Source organism: Diuraphis noxia, unplaced genomic scaffold (genome assembly GCF_037042655.1).
Source record: "Diuraphis noxia isolate RWA-SAM2 unplaced genomic scaffold, SU_Dnox_SAM2 contig0001, whole genome shotgun sequence".
Lineage (NCBI taxonomy): Eukaryota > Metazoa > Arthropoda > Insecta > Hemiptera > Aphididae > Diuraphis > Diuraphis noxia.
In genome coordinates, this window is record NW_028301711.1 from 81,894,715 (window position 1) to 81,921,921 (window position 27,207).

Below are 27,207 nucleotides of genomic sequence, written 5' to 3' on the forward strand. Positions count from 1 at the left end.
TCCGGATCACGGATTGAAATACAGAATTCGGATTGGCGGATTCAATCCGTTTTAACCGGATTATCGAATTCAATCCGTTTTTCGGATTTACGGATTGAATCGGTAAATCCTAGTAACGGGTTTAATTTATAAAGCTGAATTAATAATTTAAAAATAATGTTTATGAACAATCAACAAAGTACAGACATCATGATATTATGTATGATAATATAATATAGTATCTACTATAATTAACATATAATATATTTGTTTGTTATATTAATTATTAATTAAGTTAATTACTAATTCAATAATAATTATTGTATCAACTATCAATCTATATTCTTTTTTTTATTTCTATGTAAATTGATTATTTATCACATGCTAATTCATATTAGATCATTATATTTTCCAAAAAGGTGTTTAATACTTTAATGTTGATTTATAATAAAATAAACAAATAACTACCCCATACAATGATGAAAATATAACTAGTAACTAGTAAGTAGTAAGTACTAAGTAGTAACTAAATAAAAATCACATGGTTAATTTGAAAAACTATTTTTTATTTAATTTTTTTACATAGAAAATGTTACATTATAAAAAAAAACCAAATATTATTTTAATTTTGCTGCTTTGTGTTATGAGAAAGAAAGATTAACCATTTGGCCGTTTTACCTGATAAACAATTTCTTTTTGCTGTTATAATATTTACTGCGTTAAGGTACACAATACAAATGTTTAATTACCTGTGCTGCCAGCTGTGTTAAACGATTTCCCGCAAGCATTGCAAATTGATAGGCTCTTTCCAGTTTCGTCCACAATCTTCTTAAAATTCTGCCAAATTTTCGACATTTTAAAATAATCTGAATTGGTATCATAATCCGGATTGATAATTTTTAATCCGTAATCCGGATAAACAGATTAATGACGATTGTTTCAAACCGGATTGATCCGGATTGGTAATCCGGATATGGATTTATCCGGATTTGATGTCCAGCACTAGTCTGTACCCATCCCATAGAGCAGGGGTCGGGAACCTGCGGCTCTTTAACATGCAACGTGCGGCTCTTTGGATAATTATCAAAAACAGAAAACAGAAATAATCAATAAAATAAAGGATATTCCGTTGTCGGCAACTACTGTTCGTGATAGAGCTGAAATTATATTGAGAGTTAGAATGGCTGAAAATATCACAGAACAACAGTTTTCCGATCTGAAATCGTCACTTGTATTTTCCTTAGCTTGTGATGAATCATGTGACGTTAAAATTATCGCTCAACTCACTTTAATGGGACGGTATGTTTCGTCTACGGGTGTTCATGAAGAATTACTGGGTTTACTACCACTCAAAGGACAAACTCGAGGAGAGGACATTTGTGCTGCAATTACAGAATTTTGTAAAGATCAATTTAGATAAGCTGATATCTCTTTGCACTGATGGATCACCAAATATGGTTGGTAAATATAAAGGATTTGTTACTCTTTTTGGCCAAAATGTGAAACATGAACTACTATATTTTCATTGTATTGTTCACCAAGAAGCTTTATGTGCTCAAACATTTCCAGTTGAAATTAACCAAGTCATGGCACTAGTAGTGAAAATTATCAACAAAATCATAGCTTCACCTCTGAACCATAGACAGTTTCGTTCATTATTTGATGCAGTTAATGCCCGATACAAGGATCTTCTAATGTTCAATAATGTACGTTGGTTATCGAGAGGGGCTGTTTTGAAGTGCTTTACAGATTGTTTCGAACCCATAAAAGATTTTTTAACGAATAAAGGCATCAACTACCCCGAATTGAGCGATGATATGTGGCTACAAAAATTGTATTTTGCTGTAGATTTGACTTCATCTCTAAATCACTTAAATAAAAAGCTTCAAGGTAAGGGAAATACAGCACATACACTACTGGAAACTGTTCTTTCTTTCGAACAACAACTTCAGCTTTTTTCAGAAGATATTGGCAGCGGAAATCTTGATCATTTTGAATCTTTGAAAGAGTACACGGAAAGCTCAGGTTGTATTATTGATTTGGAGTATTTTAAATCGGCCATTCAATCCATGAAAAATTCGTTTAGAAGACGTTTTGAAGATTTTCGAAAATATAAATCTACGTTGAAGTTCTTGACATCACCACTCATAGTGGAGACTGGACAAATTAATTTTCCATCGTTTCCACATGTCAACAAAAGACTATTTTCATTGCAATTAATAGAACTAAAAACCAAAGATCTTTGGTCTACAAAATTTGAGAATTTGAAAACGGATATTGAAAATCTGGAAAGGGAAAAAGGATTTATAGCTGCGAACCATAAATGGACGGAACTCGCTAAATGTCAAAAAGAAGAGCAAGTTATATTTGACGTATGGAACAGTCTTCCCGAAAGTTTCAGCCAATTAAAAATTGTCGCTTTCGGAATTTTGACCATTTTTGGATCTACTTACATTTGTGAGCAAACATTTTCAAATATGAACTTTATTAAGAATAAATTAAGAAATCAACTGAATGATATCAGCCTTGATGCTTGTTTGAAGTTGAAAACTACAGATAATTCTCCAGAATTGAATAAGCTGTCTGGAGAAATTCAGTGTCAAAAATCCCACTAATATTAAATAGATACGTTATTTTGTGTTTTATTGTGTTTAATTTATATAATATTATATTTGTATAAACAATAATAATAATAATAATAATAATGAATTAATTAAATAAAGTTTTTCTATATTTTCTAAATTTAAGACGTATTATACCTTTTATGTTTTTATTTTATTGCCTACTAAAAAAAGGTTGTTCAAACCTGTGCGGCTCCCTGGATATCATAGTTTTGTATTTTTTTTTTAAAAGAATGGCTCTTTCCTACAAAAAGATTCCCGACCCCTGCCATAGAGTAATATCACGAAGACTAGAGATAAGGAGGCCAAACTAGTGATGTGCTAAAAAAATCGATTCTGCAAAGAATCGATTTATTCATATCGAAAAATCGATTTTTTGAATCAATTCTTGGACGGACCGATTCGATTTGATAAGAATCGGCAATTTTTTTCCATAGACGTATAATAGAATATACCAGGAATGATACGAAATATGTGAGGCGAACATGACTTTATAAAACTGCGGTTTTATCAAAGAGATTATAACTTTAATCACACTTTAACCGCACATTGTCTGTCTCTCTCGCACATATGTCTATGTTTTTTTCCCTCGTTTATCGCTACCGACGCTACCAGCCATCTTTTCGTTCTCTACGTTCTCGTACTTCGTACTGTTTTGACGTTCGTACCTCCGATCCGAAGTCAGACTTACGTTTTTATAGTTCGCACTTGAAATTTAGTGAAACTTCGTAGAGTGTAGTTTGTACCTCCGAAGTCGCACCACGCACGTGGTATACTGGTATTTCGTGAATCGTTTTTGCAGTTCGCACAATCGCACATGATGTCGTCGAAACCTAGGAGTGTGGTTTGGGAATATTTTGAAAAAACGTCTAATGTAAAAGTTGTGACATGCAAATTATGTCACGCTTCAGTAAAGTCATGTGGTAACACAACAAATATACGCAACCACATTAAAAGAAATCATCCTTCAATTAAACAAAGCAAGGGTGCTGTTGTCAGTAAGGTACGTCGAATATCTCAGTCAGTGGCATCAACTAGTTCCGCAGAACCACAAGAAGAAAATATCGACGATCCTGATGTAATGACAGGCCAAACTATGCTGGCCGCCTGCACAAAAATTGGTTCTATAAAACATCGCAGACTAATTTCTTTCACCAGTCTGCGTGGCGGTCAAATCCGAGGCTGACTTGGAGTATAATTAACCCGTATTAGATAGGGATATACTTGACTTTATTACCTTTAAAAAATTACAATTAAAAAACTTAAAATGGTATTTAAATTAGAATTTCACCATCGTATTCAGCGCAAATTTATCTTTAAGAATAAATTACAAAAAAACTAATATTCTGTATTTACGTTATACATTTTATTTTAAATTAAGTATTTTAATTATTTATAGACATACTGGTGCATTTTATTATTTTATAGCAGTAGATTCATATTTACGATATCGATTGATTCACCAAATTGAGGAAATATTGATAAAAAAGTTGCACTTAAAGTTTACGATATTTTTACGTGTTAAGTTAATTGTTAATTATGAAATTAAATTAAGTTTTACATAAAAATATTTAAAAATGAGTCGAAATTATAATGCCCCTGGTTGTTCAACTGGCAATTCTAAACACAAAAAATATAATCTGTTAAATGGAATTCAATGGAAAAACAGGAAAAAATCCAAACTGTAATAAATACCTAATATGAATAATATGTACCTAATACCTAATATGTACCTAATACCTACTGTTACATTTTTACCCATTTTTACTATTTGTATGTACATTTATTACGTAAATTTAGAACATTAATATTATTTTTGTAATTTAATCTTAAAGATAAATTTGCGCTGAATACGATGGTGAAATTCTAATTTAATTACCATTTTTAGTTTTTTAATTATAATTTTTTAAAGGTAATAAAGTCGAGTATGTCCCTATCTAATACGGGTTAATTTTACTCCAATCCAGCCTCGCATTTGACCGCCACGCAGACTGGTGGTGAAATTAGTCTGCGATGTTTTACGGAACGGTTTTTGTGGTAGAGTTTGGCCTCCTTATCTCTAGTCTTCGTGAGTAATATAGAGATGGCGTTTTGAAATAAATTGAAGCGACAAATGCCTCCTGTATACAGTGTGACCTTGTTTTGCGAAAAAAATATGGTGCAATTATAATTTTATTGTTTTTCCATTTGGATGGTTCTTAGTTATACTTGAAATTATGATTTTAATAAAATATAGGTATGTTTATTGTCCATAATACATTTATAACACAAATATTATTAAATGTATTAATAATAATAATGTTATTAATTTTATGAAAAATATCACTTATATTATTTAACTTATAAAATGAAATATCTTCAATTGTTGAATTGTTATTCCTTGTTCTGCCATAAACAAAACAACTAGGCATTTTGCTGAAGATAATATAATATGAATAAATTAAAAATCGAAAAACAAAAAATGAAAAATTTAGAATTAATAATTATCATAGAATAGGTTAAAAATACTCCATGATAATTACAATATCATATAAAAATTGTAATGATTTGCAGCGCGATCTACAAGATAAGACTATTGTAAACTGCCTCCTCGATGGTTTTAATTTGATTCTACTGTCGATATGTCGCATCCATTTAGTGAAATTTATCCATTTAGTGAAAAGACTTTTTATTACACTATATGGACAATTTTTTAACCTCTTCATGAAGTGGATGAAATACATTTTATCCACATTGTGTAAAATTACTATACCTAATTGGGTTTTAAATAAATATAAAAGTTGCTTGTTATAATTTGTAACTCGTACATTGTAATTGTATAAACTAGTTTTTCAGTCGATCTGATAATTTCAAGATAAGATATAAAATGACTGTATAGATATATAGTAATATACAGATGTACATTGTACAGATAGCGTATGATCCCGTTGACAATTTTATTGTCTGCCAGCCTGTCTTAGGTATACCTGCAGTTGTTGGTAGTTATTGACTTACTAATACGTTATTTTATAAAATAATAAAATATGGAAAAAGTATTATTTTATGAAAAGTTGCAAGAATATTATGTTACGAAGCCGAAGAAAAAACCTTTTAGTCAAGAGGAACAAATTCAAATGATCACCGAGATTGAAGCTGCTAAAACTAAAACGTAAGAATTTATATAATTAAATAAATACTACAATGACAATTTACTGTGCATAAAAACCATACCAACATTACAAAATATGAGAGAAGAGAAATAACACGAATATAATTTATTAAACGTATGTGCTATAAATATAAAAAAATTAATATCCGTATAATTTTATATTTATTGTGTAAATTAATAATATAATGTAACTTATATAACGTATATTGTAATAATATCATTATTATTATTACTTTATCTATATTATATTGTATTATATCTTATTGTGAATAGGCCAATATTATCAAACTTTTTGGTAAGAACATTATATATTCTCTCGTTGGGTTTTTACGATATTTTAATTTTTAAGTGAATTAAAATTATGAGAATTTTGAAATATTTAAATATTTTTCATACTCATAATTTTTTTGGTATTTTTAATGTTTTTTTAAAAAGTGATCACATACATAAAATAATTAATAAAACTGAATACATTCTTACGATCTTACGCTCAGCTCAGATTCTAAAACGTAATATCTATGTAATTTTTATACACAGTAATTTTTTATAATTATTATACTAGTATTTATTTACTTCAACGTTAAAAAATATGCTTAATTGAACTGATAAAAATTATAAATGAAATTATATACTTTTTATCATTAGATGTACGAAAACACGCCGAGAGTATTATTTACTCGCAACATATACAGTGTTTAAAGTTGCGGGCCAAAAGTTTTTGATATACAAACCTACAGAAAACGAAGAAAATATTAGGTAATACAATGACAATATTATTTCATAAAAAAATATAATTCTTAATAACTTAAATTTTATTTATAGGTATATAGTAAGCTATGAAGATTTATATGACAAAATAAAAAGCTTTCATATAAATACTGGGCATGGTGGAAATGTCAAACTTCGAATGGCAATACAAAAAGAGTACTACATTCCGAGACCAGCTATCGAAATTTTTTTAACAGTATGTCAAACTTGTATCTGTAAGAAGTCAATGAACCGCAAACTCGTTATTAAACCTATTACATCAAATGATTTTAACGAAAGAGGACAAGTGGACCTAATTGATTTTCAGTCTGTCCCAGATGGAAAGTATAAATGGATACTTAACTATCAGGATCACAATACAAAATGTATATCCCTCCGTCCTATGGAAAGTAAAAGGGCTATAGAAGTAAGAAGTTAGTACTAAATTGCTAAGTATTTTTCTAACATTTGGAGCGCCAAGTATTTTACAAAGTGATAATGGCCGAGAGTTTGTTAACTTTGTAATCGATGAATTAAAACAACTTTGGCCGGAGTGTGTTATTATACATGGACGTCCAAGGCATCCTCAGAGTCAAGGGAGTATTGAGCGGGCCAATCAAGACGTTGAACATATGTTAAGATCATGGATGCAAGACAATGTGTCCCAGAGATGGTCGGTCGGTCTTCAATTTGTTCAGTGGCAAAAAAATTGTTCATTTCACCGTACTATTGGTAGAAGCCCATATAACGCGTTATTTGGAAATGACCCAAAAGTTGGATTGACAAGTTCAAGACTTCCAAATAATTTTGTTCAAACTATTACAACTGAAGAAGAAATTGAAGAAATTGAAGAGATTTTACAATGTTCAACGGTTAATTATACATGTGATATATGTAAAATTGAAATAAATGAAATGGAAAATTAAGATGAAGCTGGATCTATTATGTGCAACTTATGTAGAAAAAAAGAACAGATTAAAATGCAACGAAAAAAAGCCTTTGATGGCATTAAAAAATTTGCTAAAAAATGTTGCAGGTAAATTTTTAAATAACACAATTTTAAAAATAAAATAAAAATATTTATAATTCTCTTTTATAGACTAGTTATGCAGCTGTTCTAGACCTTGAAGTTAATGATTGTGTGGTAATGGCTGTTCCAAAAGTCGAAAGAGGGCCTACAGATCCACCAAATATTATATGTTTAGTTGTTGAAAAAAAAATAAACTGTATAAGCTAGGAACTAAACATGGACGATTAAAGGATGGTATGGAGGAGATTGTTTAAAAAAATGTGAGACATTTTTAACGAGTGACGAGATTGTGTTGGACAAAGAGCTAACTGTTCGAGAAACTGTGTCAGTCATAACAGGGGGACAAGGTTTTTCTTCTTGTTCATGTAAATCGAAAAGCCCATGTCAAACATCAAGATGTGCCTGTTTAAAACAAAAAAAATACTATTGTTACTTGTAAATTACTATGTTTATAAATGTCCATTAGCCCCTCCCGAAATAAAATTCTGGATACGCGCCTGGCAACATTGTTAACCAAACAATAGATATATTAAGCACCATAAATAAAAACATAAGAGAAAGCGATACAATAGCGATACGTTAGATTTAAATAATGGCCTATTAAATAGTAGATCTAAAAGAGGAATTCAATTTTTCTGGAATTTATATCACTTCTGTTATAATGTCGCCAACAGAAAAACAATTAAAAACTTTTTACACAAATGAAGAAATGTTAGACCAACAAATTTAAAAACGTTTTCGCATCAGACCATAAAGATCTAACAAACATAACTACAGAACTCAATAAATACACAAAAAATACTAAAAACAATATAAAATTAATAAAGGATAGTTTTTCAAAATTTATTAACGAAGAAAAAATAAATAACTTACAAGAAAAAACAAATCAGGAAAATATAATTCAAGGTACCTAATAAACTATATACAATTTAATATCAGTAATTCTAAAATTTACAAACAATGAAAGAGATACAAATATTCATTTACACTGTAAGCTACATAAAATTCCAGCAAGGATCATAAAATCAAAATGTGTTTGCAGTTTTTACGTGTACCTATATATTATTTCATATAACAAATTTTAATAAAAATGGAAGAAAAGAACGTATTTTATGAAAAGCTAGATTAATATTATAAATTGAAATCTAAAAAAAAAACCCGTTCCCTAAATATGCTCAATTACAGCTGATTGCTGAAATAGAAATAGCTAAAATCAAAACGTAAGTAATTTTGGACTTAAATAAAAATATACTTACTTAAATCAAATATAAATTTTAACACATTTAAACAACAACAAAAAACTACTCGATAATTGATACAAATTATAATATTTTTTATTATTATTTATTCTAACAGAGGTAAAAAAGATCGATGATAATACTATCTACATATGATGTATTAAGTATTGCAGAAGAAAAGTTTTTAATACACAAACAAAATGCAGCTGATGAAAAATAAGGAAAATTAATATAATATTTTAGCTAATATTAATTGAAACCAGTTTTTTCTGACTGCGCCACAAATGTGTAGTGGCGGCTCGTGAACCGTATAATGGGTTAGGCAGATATTTTCAAAATGTAAACACACCATAAGGCAATGGGAAATAATTTCCCACCAAAAAAATTAAAATCTTGAAGGTTCTGTTAAAATAATTCATCGGTAGAGTGCGTCAAAACAAATGTCAATATATCACTAAACACAGATAATTGTATATTATATTATATTATATATATATATATATTTATTATTATTAAATCTCTATTAAGCTATTTAGTATTTACTACACAATTTTAAATATTATTATTATTATTATTATTATTATTTTTTTTTTTTTTTTTTTTGGGGGGGGGGGGGGGGTTTATTTAAAAATGAGTTTTAAGTTAACATTTAAAATAATTCAATTTAATATTTAATATTAACCTTTAAAAATTTATAAATGATAAACCATACTCAATATTATCTGAAATATCAGAATAAAGTGGCGAAGTATGACGTACTATCATAATAATATTATACACGATAAAATACATTTTTTTTGTCAGTACATAATAATATTTAATAACATTAATAACAAAAAGATTTTGTATTTTAAAATGTATAATATATTATTGAGTATTTTAATATTCTTGAAGTCGATTGGAAATAACAATAATTATAGAATATGTCACTCATTTTTCTTTATAATACTAAGGTGAGGCTGAGCCTCACTTGCCTCCCTTGACGAGCCGCCACTGAAAGTGAGACATTACATGACATTTAGTTAGTTTTTAACTAATTTAAATCTAAACTCAATTTTAATTTCATATTCTAGGTATTGCGGGTTTTCTTTAAATATAAATGTGTTATGCCTTTTCAGAATTATTATTCAAGATTAAAAATATCATCTAAATATATACCTAAGAATTTTTTTCATGTCTAGAAAATAACATAAATGTATTTCTAAACAAAGGAATTAGTTTACACCTACTTACTTCATCAGACACTCTTAAATATCCGAGTTCACCACATGAATTAATAGGATTATTGTGATTTAATTTTAACTGAACTAATGCACAAAGTGGTGGATCTTTTTTTAAAAAGCTAACATATTTCCTTGTGTCCTTATTGTTTTTTTTTAAAGTATATTTAACGATGCTTGACATACAGTATTTATTTTACTAATTACTTAATTTGTATTGGTTTTACTTTTAGAAGCATGTTGATATAACCAATACATATGAAACACAACTCTGAATATAAAACAAATATGTTTATTTCAAATCTTAAAAGTTTTATAGGTAAGGAAAAATAGGTAGTGCAAACATAATTTATATAGATACAAAATGAGAATAATTATTATATAGAAAAATAACATATTATAGAATATATATATTTGGAATTCTTATGTATATTTTTTCACAATTTAATTTTGTGTTGATTTTCTTTACTCAATTAAAAAAAAAAATTTAAAAAAAAACTATAATATTTAATTAATAATTAATTAAATAGTAATGAATAATAATTTATTTTCAACCTGTTCACAGTATTGTAGATTTATATATAAATATAATAATTTTATTTGATAATTAATAAGATAATAATATTAATACCACCAGTAACACATTATTATAATAACTAGATATTTTATAAAATTTGAATATAATAAAATATTAAGTTTTAAAATTTGTTTTTCATTCCGTTTTAATGTGATACATTATAATTTCACCTGCTATTAATAAGCTTATTATTAATTACATTGCTTTTTAATTATTGACTTAATTGATATATTTTTATGTGTTAAAATAAATACAATGAATTTTGAGTGTAACAAATATATTGCTTGGACAAATGAAGTTATAAATTATATTACTTATAGGTATATTAATTTATGTTTGCAAAAATACAGCCACATTATTATTATAGCAGCCAGGTCAATCTGCAGTAGAATATTTCCGCAAATATATATATATTTCTCTCTTCAATTCAATAATAACGGATTTAGAAGAAACAATTTCTCCAGAGGTGCTGTCATTATTTCAGTTGGTGTGGGCTTTTCAAACTATTGCTCCTGAAATTTCTTTACCGCCTCAACCAATTATTACACGTTGACGTTGGGGTTCATAGTTGGACTCGGCGGTATATTATTGCGATTATTTTGATACATTTTTAGAGTTATGCAAACCTTTGATAAAAATGATGCAAGATCCGTTAATATTATAAAAACGTTGATGGAAGATCAAACCATAAAAAATGATTTAATTTTCATTAAAACGCACTTCAGATTTTTAGTGGATAAAATTACTAGCTTAGAAAAACAAGGCGTCCTATTGGCAGATTTTATTTTAATAGTCGAAGAAGTTATAGCTAAAATTTTTCAAGTCCCCGGAAATGTAGGAAAATCTATACAAACCAAACTTGATAGCTTTTATGATAAAAATCATGGACTGAAGAAATTGAATACAATTTCAAACATTTTGACAGGAAAAAATCATATTACTATTCAAGACATGGAAGAAAAACTAACTACGTCAGACCTACCCTATTTCAAATAATATGCTCCTGCCTCATCTATCGATGTAGAACGCCGTTTTTCGAAATTAAAAATGTTGTTATTGGATAACAGAAGAAAATTTACTTTTGATAATTTAAATAAAACATTGATTATCCAGTGCAATTCCCAATTACTAGGTATATTTTAAAATGATTTAATGCTTAGTTAGTACTTGGTTTCTAATATCCACCCATCTTTTTTATTTTCAGATTTACAAACAATCAACCAACAGTTCTTATTAAAGTTTTAATTTTAAGAATAATTATTTGATACCTATATATTTTCAATTTTTAATAATCAAAATAAGTTGTAAATAAAAATTTTTTGATGCACATTTTATATAATTTCTAAGCATATTTTTATACTTTTTAAGCATAATTGCATGCATATTTTTTAAATTTTTTGGAGCATAAACATCCGCTCCCTAATTATAACTCAGGTTCCTGTTTCATTTTTATAGAAACAACCTTTACTGGTCGTTTCAAATTTTCTATTAGTACATCAACACCCCAATTATCTTCATCATAATCTGGATTCTCATGCTCATTCAAATGCTTTAGCCAGACCACTTTTCTTCGCATTTTTTTATCACAATATTTGCACGGATAACACATGTTTTTTCCCATATAACTAGAAAATAAAAATGTTCAAGTTATTTAAAATTTTTTTTAAACTGTAATTGCAACTACTAAACAAAAATATTCATTTAATCTTACTTCAAATCTGCAATTGGAATATCTTCTTCTTTTGTAATGGGTAGCTTACAAATAGCAGCATGGCTTATAGCGGCAGCTTTACTTAATAGTGTTCTGGTACAAATTCTACATGCCCATACTGTACGGTAGTTGAAATGTGGTCGATCGTTATCACATCTGACCATAAACGGAGGGCAAAATGGTGTTTGCTGAGGTATGGCTTTAGGTCGCCTTCGGTACTTAACTCGTTTTACAAATTTTTCTTTTACATCTGGTTCTTCTTTAACATACGGCTCATCTTTGACAGTAAGTAATACGTTATGTGATTTCACATCCATGGTGTTTATTTTAAGTATTATATTGTATAAAGAAACAAATCTGAAAAAATTAAAATTATATAATACAGCACATTTGTAGGTTAATGAATCGATAAATTGTAATTTCTTATACTGCCCAATAGTAAGCAATTTATAGTTATTAAACATTCGATTAAAATTAGGAACTATATATTTAAATATTAGAACACTAAAGTAGTGAAGTGATAAATTCTTATTTAAAACACTTAGATAAAAAAATATTATATAGATGGGTATACCATAAGAAAGTAAGTACGAGATGATAATCACACAGATCCTCCCCTGCTGTCGGTTCAAACGGAAAAAAAAAAAAGTACGAGATGATAAACCTACTACATAATACAACATGTAAATACTATGTTAATATTTTTTTTTACATAGCTACACAATTAAAAAATTTGACTTAATTCTAAGTTCGTTGTATTTACTTACACAAAATTAGATCAATATATTTGTAGACAATTAAACCTGTACTAATTTAAATAAAATATGAATATTGTAAATAAGTTTCGAATTTACATTAAAGATCTCTTAAATATAAATCAAGACAATAACGTTCCGGAAGAAGTCCACCCGCTTCGTTATACAGTACAACCAGAGATCACTGAACCAGATGAAAATGAGATTAAAGTTAATCATTAAACTAATTATAAAAATGCTAAAGAACAACAAGGCACCTGGTGAAGACAACATAAATGCTGAACTAATTAAAATTTCGACCCCAAAAATGTTCTCGGAAATATGTACTTTAATCAAAGAAATCTGGAAAAAAGAACAAATCCCTCAGGATTGGAAAACGGCAATTATTTGCCCAATATATAAGAAAGGGGATACAATGGATACAAAAAACTATAGAGGGATAGCGCTATTAAATACCTGATATAAAATTTTATCTACCGCAATATTACACAGACTGGAGATATAAAGACATAATAGGAAAATATCAAACTGGATTCATAAAAGGGAAATCTACCACTGAACATATATTTACGATTAGACGAATTAGAAAAATATTTTGAATTTGGAAAAGAAGTGCACTTATGTTTTGTTGACTTTAGCCAAGCTTAAGACTGCATCAATAGAAACAAATTATGGAGAACCTTAGAAGAATTTGAAATACCTTCAAAATTAATCCAATTAATAAAAGAATGTAATTCCAACACCGCGTATAAAGTCTTAAATTCCGAAATGAATGATCTGAAAGTCTTGATGTGAATACGGGCCTGAGGCAAGGCGATGCTTTGTCGCCATTACTTTTTAATTTAGCCCTTGAAAAAGTGGTAAGGACAGTGCCAGTATATCAAGACGTGGAAATATTAGGGGAATACTCTATATTTGCTTATGCGGACGACATCGTCGTAATGGGTAATACACGCATCGAGGTAACCACAAAAACCGACGATCTACTTAAAGCTGCCAACAAGACTGTTAAGTTTTATATAAAATTAAATTAAATGGTTCGGTTTCTTTAAGTTGTCGCATCAATAATTTTTCAATTAACATTGTTGATAAGAGCTTAAACGTTGTTGGAAAGTAGTATTTCTCAAGTATGTCTTGATTCTTTTAAGGAAAGAAAAACTTCTTTCAACTGAAACGCTAGTGGATGGAGTAGTTGTTAAAAATTAATGCAAACCATTTATTGATTTTTAGCATAACTTCTTTTAATCCATCACTCTCAACGATTTTATCAGGACGTTTTGAATTCATATTACAGCCATTTTGCAGTACAAAGTTTAACCTATATGCTAAACAGTAAGTAAATATTGCATTGGGTGCAACATTTTTTATTCTCACTTGTAATCCTGTCAAATGCCTTGCCATTAGCTTCGTAATATTGGATAACTAAATTTTTCTCAATGTCAAACTTATTTAAAACAGAACTTATCAAGTTAAATAATCCCCTGGCTGTATGCTCATCACTAACCTTATGGAAACCTAGAAAACGGTAAACTAATTCTGAATTTTTATTAACAAATCTTAACCAGTCATCAGTTCATCAGTATCGTAGTGAGCGTGGCGCTCATTTCGTTACTAAATTGAGAACCACTTGTTTAAATATTATTTGATTCTTCTGATGCTATTTATACCTTCTAATGACGTGTTTCTAAATATAATTTAGTCTAATAAGTCTTATAATATAACACAATCATTAATTTTAATTATTTTAAATATTTATAATAAAGTAAAATGTTAAGTGTTCTCTGTAAAAAATACAAAAATAAGTAATTTAGTGCTGATTTCAATGTTCTGTTTCTAATTAAATAAATTATAATGAAAAACTAATTTGAGTTATAATAACAATGTCATCTATTCGAACAGAATAAAACATGCACTGTTTGATTTCTTCGGGTTCGAAGAAAGCCCACCTTGCCGTGGTGACTCCACACGGACGCACCTTTGGTCGATCGCTAAGAGGCATTAACCCTCGTTCGAGATGACCGAGCCTGAACCGTTCTAACATGTAAGCACGGACATGCAACCAACAATTTAACCGGCCGTCAGTCAGAGGGTACAAGGCCACCAGGGCAGCTCTCCTTAACAACTAACAAGAATACACCAGAAAACAGTTTCGGGGCCTCCCTAATAGGGAGGTTGGACTACGGAAAACCTAGATCCAACTGCTAGGAGCGATGCTCGACCTGAGGGTCGTTATCAAATGAAGGCATCAAAACAGTGTAAACCATATAATAATATTAACTTAACAACGGACGTACTTAGACTGAGGGATGGTGGTAACCCTAACATTCCACCAAATACAGAGGCTGGTGACAATGGTGCTATGGACATTGAGGCTTCCCATAAACCACATAGTCCTTGTACAAGCAGCAAAAAACGGGGCCCGACCAGCCCGGGTCCATCTTCTCGGATGGTCAAAAAGAAGACAGGCACGCAGACAGACAACTTGGCTGAAAAGCTGACGGTAGCAGCGGCTAACGGGATTTCTGAGCACACAACTGGGATCAGGAACCTGTAGACGGACGTGTGTCTGGAGAATAGCCGTCTACAGGGTGTAACCCAGTTTAAGGTCACAGAGCTAAGCAGTATCTTGGAAAAATTAACAAAAGTTCTGGCTGATAAGTCTGAGGAGATGGCTCAGCTAAAAAGGGCAAATAAGGATTATGCCAGTAATTGTGACGAAATTGAAATTCTCTGTAGGGAGAAATTGGAGCTTAAAGAGACGATAAAGACGCAAGGGAACGTGTCAGCGACCACATCCAAAGCGGCGCAACGACCTGCTACCTTGTCATACACAAGTGTTGCAAAAGAAAAACCCAGAGAGAATGAGGTCGCGGTGTCCGGAAGCAAGAAGCTTTCGGCACTGGACAAGTAGTGTCGTCAAGCAAAAACGAGCACCCACTTCGTCATCGACGTTCCAACAGACAGGACGATAGCGGAAGTGAAGGTAAACCGTGTCCAGGAAGCTGCCTAACCCAAGAGTAAAAACGATTGTCCAAGGGTTAACACTCGTGGTCTTGCGGGACGACAAAAGCACGTTCGAGGTTTTAAGTCTGGCCCCAAAATTTGGGACCATTTAATGTCAGGTCGAGAACAGGCAACATATAGCTGTCCAAGCGAGAAACATGTTTTCCTTGAGATTTATTTATGGTCATCGCAAAAGCTAAACAAATCGAAAATTGGAGCTTTTTAAATATTCTGACACTATCAGTGGAATACGTGGCAACAGGACAATATCTCTTTTAAATTTACACGTCAAAATTGTTGCTTCAAGGATATTTTCGGTCATTTTTTTTATGACTAAACGTGTGCCGTTACATAATTGAGGTGGGTTTAAATTACGTAGAATAATTTATGAACCAATTTTCAATTGAAGATTGTGTGGTGGCATTCCTAGCAAATCCAGAGATTTCAAAAATTCAGTTGGAAAATGTACGGCTTCGTTTTCATCAATAACTGTGTCGATTGATTTAAAAGACATCAAATCACCGGGCAAAATCTGTTGTATATGGAAGTTAATTTCGTTCCCATCAACGTTTCTTGCTGCCAAAATAGCACGATTACAGAGCCAATTGTGATCTAAATAATAATTCAATATATCCGGAAAGACACTCTCAATTAGTTCATTTCTCGTTTCAACAACAGTGTAGAAAATATCTGGTAATTTTATGTATTGTATATATTGATGCAACTCAATTTCACCATTTCCAATATCCAGCAATTTTTTAGAAAAAACTTGTGCCGATGGATCATTTTGCAATTGTACTCCCATATTCATAGTCAGTCGAAGTGTCTCAACACTTGTCCATAAAAACGATTGTTTTAAGCATGCGTTGATGTCATCGGAAAAAGTAGAGTGAGAGGAATAACTGGTAAAGTCTGCCGGAAATCACTGGACAGTAGTAAAACAGTACCACCGAAAACTTTATTGATGCCTTTCAAATCTTGCATAGTTCTATGAAATGCTTCAAGAGAATGTTTATGAGTCATAGTACACTCATCCAAAATTATTATTGCACTCTTTTGCAACACTGTAGCCATTCCGCTTTTTTTTTAATGTTACACATTGCGTTTGGTTTGTTATGAATGTTTAATGGCAACTTCAATGCTGAATGTGCTGTTCGTCCACCATCTAACAAAGTTGCAGCAATGCCTGACGATGCAATTGCCAAAGCAATTTTCTGTTGGGAACGTGTCTTTGCAAGAATTAATGATATTAAGAATGTCTTACCTGTTCCACTTGGTGCGACTGAGAAAAAATACCCACCTTGGTCAGCATCAACGGTCAGCATTATCCGATTACAAATATTTTTTTGTTCAGCTGTCAGTAATGGCTCATTATTCACAATGATTGTAGCTAAATCAACGTCATTGTACTGTTTATCTCGTTGCAAATCATTGTTAACCAAGTCGGCAGCCGGGCGATCAGGTGACGGCATTCCATAATGACCAAGTGGCAAATTTTAAATTAAAATACATAAATCTTCGATCACCACTAATGCTTCATTATACATCTCTGGTGTAAAATCCAAATTTGGACATCTATTTGTTCGTCTAATTCGATGCAGTATATCTTCAGTCATATAATTCTTATATTTTTCCCACAGAGTCGATGATTGTGTTGGAAAACATGTTGTTAAGATTATTGCAAACAGTTGACGAATATTATTCGGTGTGGATGTCAACGCTGCATCAGCAAGTGTCAAGTCCCAATGGTTATATGCTTCCAGTAGTTGCAACTCGCAACATGCACCTTGATATGTATTCAGTATAGAACACTCGATCGTTCACTGTTCGCAAATATTCGAAAGATGTTGGTCCGGGAATATTCACCAGCAATAAACGCAAAAAGAAGCATTCACGTTGTTTAAGATGTACAGTATAAAGTCGTCCTAATATCTTAGCTTTAAATATGCCTGGTATCGATGGATGTGGTTTCCCTTACTTACGTGGCACCCACTTTTTCCCTATTTTATTCCATGTAAAATAGCGTGGAAAATCGGTATATAATAATGTTTTTGCAAATTGGCCGAATACATCAATTTTTGACATAATGTAAATAATTCAGTTAGTGTCGTTTACGGTGTCTCAAATGCTCTTTGGAGAATATTATTTTCGGTTAGGTTTGATCGTTTTCAAGATGTACTGCAAGATGCTGGACAGAAGGTTCTCTTTCGTGTATGGGAAAACTGAAAATACGCCAGATTGCTTCGCTGCTGCTTATATATCTACCCATCTGGTATCTTGCTATTTCGTCATTTTTGTTTATATTTTGTATTTCAAATACGGCCAAATCACTACCTTTATTAACATGTTTACAATTGTACTTAATGGATTTGACGGAACTGCAAAACTCGAAATTAATATGAGCCTTATACGCTTTTGACAGCAATGATGAGTATGGAACTACCAACCGATTATCAGTTTTAACTTCATTTCTAGAATTCGTAATTCGCATTGTAAATGTGTGACCACCATTCTCAGGGTTTACATCATACATTAATTTTTTAATTAAATGTTTTCTTTAGAAAATCAATTTTGGTAATGATATCTGTAGTTTTTACCATTGATACATCTCCATCGATAATTTAAAAATGTTTTTTAGATCCACCAACTGATTTTAGACCCTAAACTTTAAATCCAGTTTTCAGAATACTTATAAAGTTATAACCATACACACATATTTAAAAACTTGATTATTAGTTGTCAAAGTATTTCCAAAGAAATTGACCAATACAAATGAATTTGTGGCAATTTGTGTAACCTCTTCTTCCATGTTTATATCAATTATATCATTTTCTGTTATATGAACATCTGAAGCTGAACTTCTTGGATTTTAGTTGAATCGTTTGTATCGGAGTCATCAGAAGAACTAAGACATTCGCCTTTAATACATTCATCATCAGCTTCAAGATTGTTTGTATCTTAATTTTCCATTATGTAATCCAAGTTAATTTTACTTTTATTTATTTATTTTTTTTATTTTTTTGAGTTCTTGACACTATTAATATTGCTTCTGTGATAGTGAGTTATATATGTCATTTTAGTTGCCCTTTCAGTAGTAAGTCTATTTCTATTTTTAGTGTGAATAGAGGAAAATGAGGAGAAACACTGCTCGGTAGCAGCAGATGTTGGAGGGGTACTCGGTATCTTTACACCTATGTTTTGTAGAGGGCTACTACGACAAAGACCTTTTCACCAGCTTATAGCTTTTGTAGACTTAGCAGAATCCCATATAAACTGATTTCCCCATTTTCCACTGCTGTGATATCTGGAATTTGAAAAACATTCCACAATGTTCGGGTCATTTTCTGAAAGCATGTTAATATAAGCATTTTTTTTCCATTTCAAATCCTGTACTTATAGGCAAATATTCTGTTTTTGAATCCAGCAGATGAGCTTCCATATGAATAGGTTTTATTGCATACTGCTTACGCTTTATCATTTGTGATGTAATAAAAGTTTTTTCAAGCTCTGCCAGCATTGCAGTACGCTCTAATACACTTTTAATTGCCAACTCAATATATTTAAAGCATGAATAACTTAAACTTATAATCAGGGCTAAGATTTGTATACAACAGCGTGTTTTTTTGCTACTTCTGATTATTGATTTTGTCTTTTTTCAGAAATGTCCACGAATCAACTTACGGTGAGATAAATGGCAGTGTTTTTATTTTGCATGTTTTTGCATATTTTAGATAAAATGCATATTAATGCATATATTGAATAAAATGAATATTATTGCATATTTCGATTATAAAAATGCAAAAAATGCATACTTTATAGTATATTTCGTAATTAATATTTATAATTTAATATAAATATTTCATATTTGATTCTAGCTCTGCTGATTAAAGTATAAAACTTGGTTTTTTTGTCAAACACAAATTTTATTTTTATAAATACAACCCTATGCTACAATAGGTATGCGATTAAAGATTGAATAGTTTGACGGAAAAAGATAAACACAATTAATAAAAGTATGTCGATCAATATAAAATCTAAGATAGAAATTAAAATGCATATTTTTGCGATTAATAAAAGTATGTCGATCAATATAAAATCTAAGATAGAAATTAAAATGCATATTTTTGCATATTTTGGTAAATAAAATACATATTTTACAATTTTTTATTGCATACAAATCCTAGCCCCACTTATAATAGATTCGTCATTGTCTATCCTTATTGCCCAAGTGACAATAGGACTTAAAATGCAAATTATGTGCTCAATGTACAACCAAAATTCAGGTTCCAATAGCGTACTTTTTAATTCTGTAACTAATACGTAATTCTGACCCTTCTGTTGAACAGATAATGTTTGAAGACAAGATTAATTACTAACAATTGAATTTAACATGCTTAAATGTGATCCCCATCAATTTTTAACAAGTAAACATAAATATTTCTTTAATTAATATTCTGGTGAGTTTTGAATGTTTCAGAAATGCACAATTTGATAATTTTGAAATAAATACTGTGAATTGTGGTACACATAATATTGAATATAATAACGAGGTGTTAGCAATTTCATTGATTATAAATACTATAGTATTTATTATCAATGGTTATACAGATAATTTTGAAGATGAGATGCTAAAAATTCCACTTGAAAATTTTGAAGTGAATACTGTGAGTTCTGATATAAATATTGAAGAAGACAATGAGATGTTAGAAATTCCACTGGCAAATGATATACCTGTATATTATGAATTTTTAACAGAGGACATTTTGAAACCAAACTATATAAATAACGAACATGAACAAATGGATGTTGAAAATATAAATGTGAACTATTTATAATCTGAAGCTAATGATACACGTATATAATATTAAGCCTCAACCAAACAAATGTAAAAGAAAAACTAGTCAAAGATGTAGAATAAATGGCCAAGAATACATAGGTTTTTAGAGAAAAGGAAATGTAGTTAGTCAAGATATACAACAACCAGCAAGAAGAATACAGCCAATATGTGAATTTAAATTTTATATTAAAGCAAAAAACCGTTTTTGTCAATCTTTTGATGAAAATCAAAGATTGGAAATATTTTTTAGATTTTGAGATTCACCATGGGATAACTTGACAATATATAACATAGTAACTAATGAATTAAATACGTAATTACTGGTACCATGAAAGCGAAGTAGATTTAGAGGCATCTGTATTCTGTATTTTCTACAATTATAATCAAGCACTTATTTAAAAAAATTACTGAAAAAATATCAATTATTATTTACTCTGATGATTGTGGCAATCAGAACAGAAATTGTATTCTTTCAAACGCTCTTCTTCAGTCTTTAACTCAAAGTATTGTTACAAAAAAAAAAATTCTTAATTAAAGATCAAACACAGATAGAATGCGATAGTGCACATTCTCTTAAAGAGAGGAGGAAAATCAAAAATAAAGATATTTTTTTGCCCTCTAATTATGTGCGATTAACTACAAAATCTCGATACAATCCTAATTCATTTGAGGAAATCCATTTAAAACATAGATATTTTTATAATTTTAAATATTTAAATACTTACACCTCTATAACACCTGGTATTGGGAAGGTAGAACCAGAAATTAAAGATATTCGTGAACTATTATATGACCCATTAACATCATGCATTTATTTCAAACTTTTATTTGATGACCCATTCTGTGAAATACCAAAAAAAGTATTGCCTAGAAGAAAAACATAAGAATCGATAAAGATCAATAAAAGCCGTTTTACAAAAAATCATTGAATTTGTCACAATAAAAATGGAATGACCAACAAAAACTCAAAAGAGTTTTATCGAACAATTACCCATTCATTTTACGACCATAGACGTATATAGGGGGGCAGAGGGGGCTTGGGCACCGGGAAGTTAAATTTTAGGGGCGGTACATTTTGGATAATATTTTGATATAATGAGGTAAGCTTTTTGGCTGATAAAAAAAAGTAGCATTTAAAATTCGATATGTCCATAATAGCATACATGTTGAACGGTTTTTAGAATTTCTTTCGAATACTAGTCATAAAGCGGAAAATGTAGAAAACGCAGTGTTTCGTGTTCTTGAATCTCATACACTTGACTTAACCAACTGAAGAGGACAGTCCTATGCGGTAAATATGGCGGGTGCTTATTCTGGACTTCAGACACGCATTAAAAATAAATGCCCATTAGCTCATTTTATACCTTGTTACGCGCATTCTTTTACTTAAATTGGAGAATGTGCGGTCGACTCTCGTAAAGCTGCCGTCGATTTTTTTTAGTTTAGGTATTTCAAAATCTTTACAATTTTTTAAGTATGTCTACTCATCGGTGGGAAAAATTAACAAATAATTTTACAAAATCTAAAAACGTATTAAAAAAACGTATCTGACACAAGATGGTTAGCCAGTTATGAAGCAAGTGAGAGTCTCAACAAAGATTGGAATAAAATTTGTCTAACCTTAACTGATATTAGTATAGACTGTAATGAAAAATCTAGAACAAGATGTGAAGCGAAAGGACCGCTTTAATGGCTACTTTATGGGGTGAGATTATGAAAAGGTTCCATTCGACTAGTAAACAATTACAATCAGTAAATATTGATTTGGCAACTGTTGTTTCTTTGTACAAAGCACTAATACTGTATATGTCTAGTATGAGTAACGTGACCATAATTTTTTTCCTTCAATGCGAGACACCTGTACATTTTAATAAGAAAACCATATAATTTTGCGTAAAATGACAATTTTTTTTATTGAATAAAAAAACATTAATTGTTTATATGAAAAATGCGAATATTATATTAATCATAATAGTCTCCCAACAATTATGGATTTTAGTGTTTCAGAGTTTATATAAAATATGTAGGTATACGTCATATACTGTTAACTGTATAGATAAAGTCAGGGGCGTCATTTGGGGGTTGGCAGGGTGTGCGGTTGCACCCCTTACTTTTAAAATGTTACAATTGGCCTGCGCCTTGCTGAAGCCTAAAATAATGCACGAGCCACGAATGCACAATTATTTATATGATTAAAATCAAATTGTAATAACCGGTCTATAATGTATGGAAATAATTGAATGCAGGATAATATACATATACTTATGTATATCTATTTTTATATGGCCTGGTGAAATTTCAAAATGGCCTGCTTGAAACTTCGCACACCCGAAAAAATCTGAAATGACGCCCCTAATACAGTATAAATGTATGATTGTGATATGTGATCAATAATTAATACCTACCACATGTCGACTTTTCTTAAAACGGGACATTTTTAGGTTCTTTGGGGACGGCGGGACACTTATATCGAAAGCGGGACGTATGGTCACGTTAAGTATGAGGGATATAAGTGATATTTATGAAAAAAAAGCAAGACTCAAATCAAAAAACAAAGAATATCAAGATAGAATTCAGCGAAAAAAAAAACGAAGATTAATGAATGATGAAACAAGTCAGAGTGACACTGAACTCGATGGTTGTTAAACTTTAAAAATAAAATCATTTTTGGTAATTATAGATAGACTTAATTGAGAACTGAGAAAATGAATAAATGTTTATGAACAAGTATGTGAACATTTTGATTTTTTGTTTAGTATTACTAATTTGACACCATCTGAAGTTTATTAAAATGCTGAAAATCTACAAAAGTATTACCACAACGATCTTGCCTCAATATTTTTAAGTGAATGTGTCCATTTCAGAAGTTTTTTATTGACATTACCAAGTCATGATTTACCTATTTCTGTACTTAAAATGTACCCTCTAATCATAAAAAATAACAATCAAGAATTGTATCCATATGTAGAAATAGCGTTAAGAATTTTTTTGTCGTGTCCTATATCTAACTGTTCTGCTGAGAGATATTTTTCAGTCCTACAAAAGGGTCAAATTTTATTTGAGATCAAGAACTACGGATGAAAGGCTAAATTCTTTGGCTGCTTTCACCATAGAGTCTGATATCACAAAGAACTTGGATTATGATGATATTATTGATACATTTTCCAATGAAAAAGCTTGGCGTGAACATTTTTAATTTTAACATATTTTTATACACATCAAGTTTTTTTTATGTAGTCACAACCTATTACATAGAATTTTTTTTTGTATAGTTAATAATAAATTTGGCTTAGGGAAAGTGGCATGCCCATTGCCCAGTGTACTTAGTAAGTACACTGCAATAGCCCTACTCTGACCTTAATTGGTTGGAGTAGACTGGTCCTCCAGGTTGGGGGTTTAGCGCAGGGCTAACAACCCTGACTTAGAAAAAAATATTGTTCAGGAACTAACAACAAACTTGCCTCGGAACCGTGGAGCTTTGGAAAATAAGAATGGAAAATGGAAAAATGGATTATCATTTGGAACATGAAACGTTCGCCTACTTTTTAAACCTGAGCAGTACAATACTTAGTTGAGGAGATAGAAAAATATAAACTAGGAGTGGTATACAAGAGATAAGGTGGGATGGTAAAGGAATGATAGAGATTCAGGATTTTCTACGGCGAATGTAATAAACATCGTCAATTTGGAACGGGCTTCGCAATATATAAAAACTTAGTACCTTCAGTAAGAGAATTCAAAAGCATTAATCCAAGAATATCAGTATTAACAATAGAAGCACTATATTTCAACATCTCATTCGTGAATGGGCATGCACCCACGGAAAAAAAACCGCAAGAGGAGAAGGGCGAGTTCTATGATAACCTGGAGCACACACTAAACGAAATTTCACGAAATAGAATTAGAATAGTTTTAGGGGACTTCAATACCAAGCTAGGGAAGGAGAACATATTTCGGTCAACGGTTGATATCCATAGCCTTCACGATGTAACTAGTGAGAATGGATTCAGGCTTATAGATTTTGCAAGTGGTGAAGGGCTTATTGTAAAGAGCACGATGTTCCCGCATAAAGATATTTATAAGGGTACATGGAAGGCACCAAATGGTAGTTATGTCAGTCAGATAGACCATGTTCTGATAAATACTAGGTTCAAAAATTGTATACATGATGTTAAAACCGTAAGAGGTGCTGACTGTGACTCAGACCATTATCTAGTTAAAGGAAAGCTGAAAGTTAAGCTCAAGAAACTAGTACATAGTAAAGGAACATTAGTGGATAGATTTGATGTGAATAAGTTAAAGAACATTAATATATGTGAACTTTTCAAGCAGCAATTACATGAAACAATGAACAGCTTAAGCTTAAACATAAATCAAGAAGAGACAATTGATACCAAATGGAAAATGTTAAAGGATACTAAAAACGGTTACAGACATGGTAATAGGAAAACAAAAGAGAACAAGGAAACCGTGGTTCAACAACTCCTGTAAGGAAGCATTTAATAGAAGAAAAGAAGCCAGGACTCAATTGCTCAACGATCCTACTAATAGAGAGAAAGCTATGGTATACAAAGAACGCCAAAAAGAAGCAAGTAATATATTTAGATATGAAAAACGGAAATATACAATGGATGTACTAGAAGAAGCCGAAATTGACCATAGAGGAAATAAGACTAGACAACTATACCAGAAGATAAATTCAATTAGAGGAAAATACAAAAAACATAATAAGTTCCTAAAAAATGACGATGGTTCTCTAGTAACAGAACAGGACAAAATACTTGAAAAATGGAAACACTATTTTGGACGATTACTTAACTGTGAAAACCCAGTGGAGACATTTGCATGGATGTCAACGGAACCTAATGACAATGAATGTCCGCCTCCAAGCAGAGATGAAATATTACAACAACTCAACAGGCTAAAAAACTATAAAACTCCTGGGGAGGACGGAATCCAAGAAGAAGTGCTAAAAAACCTAGATGAATTAACGATAAATAAAATACATAGTATTATAGAGAGCATTTGGCACGAAGAAAGACTTCCTAAAGACTGGGGCACCGCATTAATCTGCCCTATTCATAAAAAAAATGATCCACAAGAGTGTAGTAATTATAGGGGTATAACATTACTAGATACAACGTACAAAATTCTAGCATATTGTGTACTGGATAGAGTAAGACCTATAGCAGAGAATTTACTAGGTGACTACTAGGGAGGATTTAGGCCCAATAGATCCACAACAGATCAGATTTTCGTTATAAGACAGATCCTCCAAAAAAGCTGGGAATATAACAAGGATGTACACATATTGTTTGTGGACTTAAAAAAAACTTATGATTCTATTCATAGGGAAAACCCAGTAAATATACTCAAAGAATTCAGATTTCCAAGAAAAATCGTAAACCTCATTGGAGCTATATAGCATCAGCCAGACAGATATAAAAGTCAAGATAGCAAACACAATATCACAGCCCGTGGGAGTGACAACAGGTCACCGACAAGGCGATGCACTATCTCCAGTGCTGTTTAACTTAGTACTGGAAAAAATAGTTCGAGAAATGAACGTCTCTGAAGGAATTGAGCTAGGTCAGGTAAAAATAGGGCTCATAGCATACGCAGACGATATTGCTCTCTTAGGAGATAATATTGAGATGATAAAAAGTCTGGGAAAGAAACTTATAAAAACCGCGGAGAAAGTAGGTTTAACTATTAATGACGATAAGACAGAATATTTGGTTGTCAGTCGAAGTAACAGAAATTATAGACTAGAACAACATACTGAGCTAGAAGGACATAAATTTAAGAAAGTATCACAATTTAAATATCTAGGATCGATTATCACCCAAGATAATGAACTTAAGACAGAGGTGTCGTCAAGAATACAATTAGCTAACAAGGGATATTATAGATTAGAAAAAATACTAAAATCGAGGACACTCTCTAAAAATTTAAAAATAAGAATGTATATGACATTATTACGACCTATTGTCCTGTATGGCTCTGAGACGTGGGCATTGAGGAAAGCTGAAGAACAGAGACTAGGAGTTTTCGAGAGGAAAGTTTTAAGAAAAATTTATGAACCGGTCTTTGACAGTGGAACAAATGAATGGAGAAAGTTACATAATGATGAACTCAAAAGACAGTTTCAGAGACCTGACATAGTTAAAGAGATCACAAAAAGAAGACTCAGGTGGGGGGGGGGCATGCCTGGCGTAAGCAAGGATCCCTAGTTAGACGGGTAATAGAGAATGAACCAATAGGTAAAAGACCTCTAGGAAGACCCAGATTGAGGTGGGAAGACTGTGTTAAAAAGGACTTAAAAATGATAGATCCAGGAA

At 31.0% G+C, this 27,207-nt stretch overlaps 5 protein-coding genes and 1 pseudogene across 5 annotated transcripts in view; 2 read left to right on the forward strand and 4 right to left on the reverse strand.

Moving 5' to 3' along the window:
* The window catches only part of LOC149062050 (tektin-1-like), a 44,034-nt gene extending 41,660 nt beyond the window's left edge, over positions 1-2,374 (reverse strand). The window contains exon 1 of the mRNA XM_089217365.1: positions 729-2,374. The gene's annotated coding sequence lies outside the window, so the exon portion shown is untranslated. The remainder of the gene's footprint in view (positions 1-728) is intronic.
* LOC149062052 (general transcription factor II-I repeat domain-containing protein 2-like) lies at positions 1,434-2,594 on the forward strand. The gene has a single exon (XM_089215191.1). It carries the CDS (start codon positions 1,434-1,436, stop codon positions 2,592-2,594), a length of 1,161 nt encoding a protein of 386 aa, XP_089071317.1.
* Positions 2,595-11,601: 9,007 nt separating this feature from the next.
* The window catches only part of LOC107168023 (uncharacterized), a 34,322-nt gene continuing 18,716 nt past the window's right edge, over positions 11,602-27,207 (reverse strand). Inside the window, exons 4-5 of the mRNA XM_015517278.2 lie at positions 12,272-12,628; positions 11,602-12,185 (exon numbers count right to left, since the gene is read on the reverse strand). Of these exons, the coding sequence (XP_015372764.1) occupies positions 11,984-12,185; positions 12,272-12,588 (519 nt within the window). The 5' untranslated portion in view covers positions 12,589-12,628 and the 3' untranslated portion in view covers positions 11,602-11,983. The remainder of the gene's footprint in view (positions 12,186-12,271; positions 12,629-27,207) is intronic.
* LOC149062053 (uncharacterized) lies at positions 16,415-16,840 on the reverse strand. The gene has a single exon (XM_089215192.1). The coding sequence runs from the start codon at positions 16,838-16,840 to the stop codon at positions 16,415-16,417; it is 426 nt and encodes a 141-aa protein (XP_089071318.1).
* LOC107168013 (uncharacterized) lies at positions 18,182-18,520 on the reverse strand. The gene has a single exon (XM_015517268.2). It carries the CDS (start codon positions 18,518-18,520, stop codon positions 18,182-18,184), a length of 339 nt encoding a protein of 112 aa, XP_015372754.2.
* On the forward strand, positions 20,420-21,878 carry LOC149062054 (uncharacterized; annotated as a pseudogene).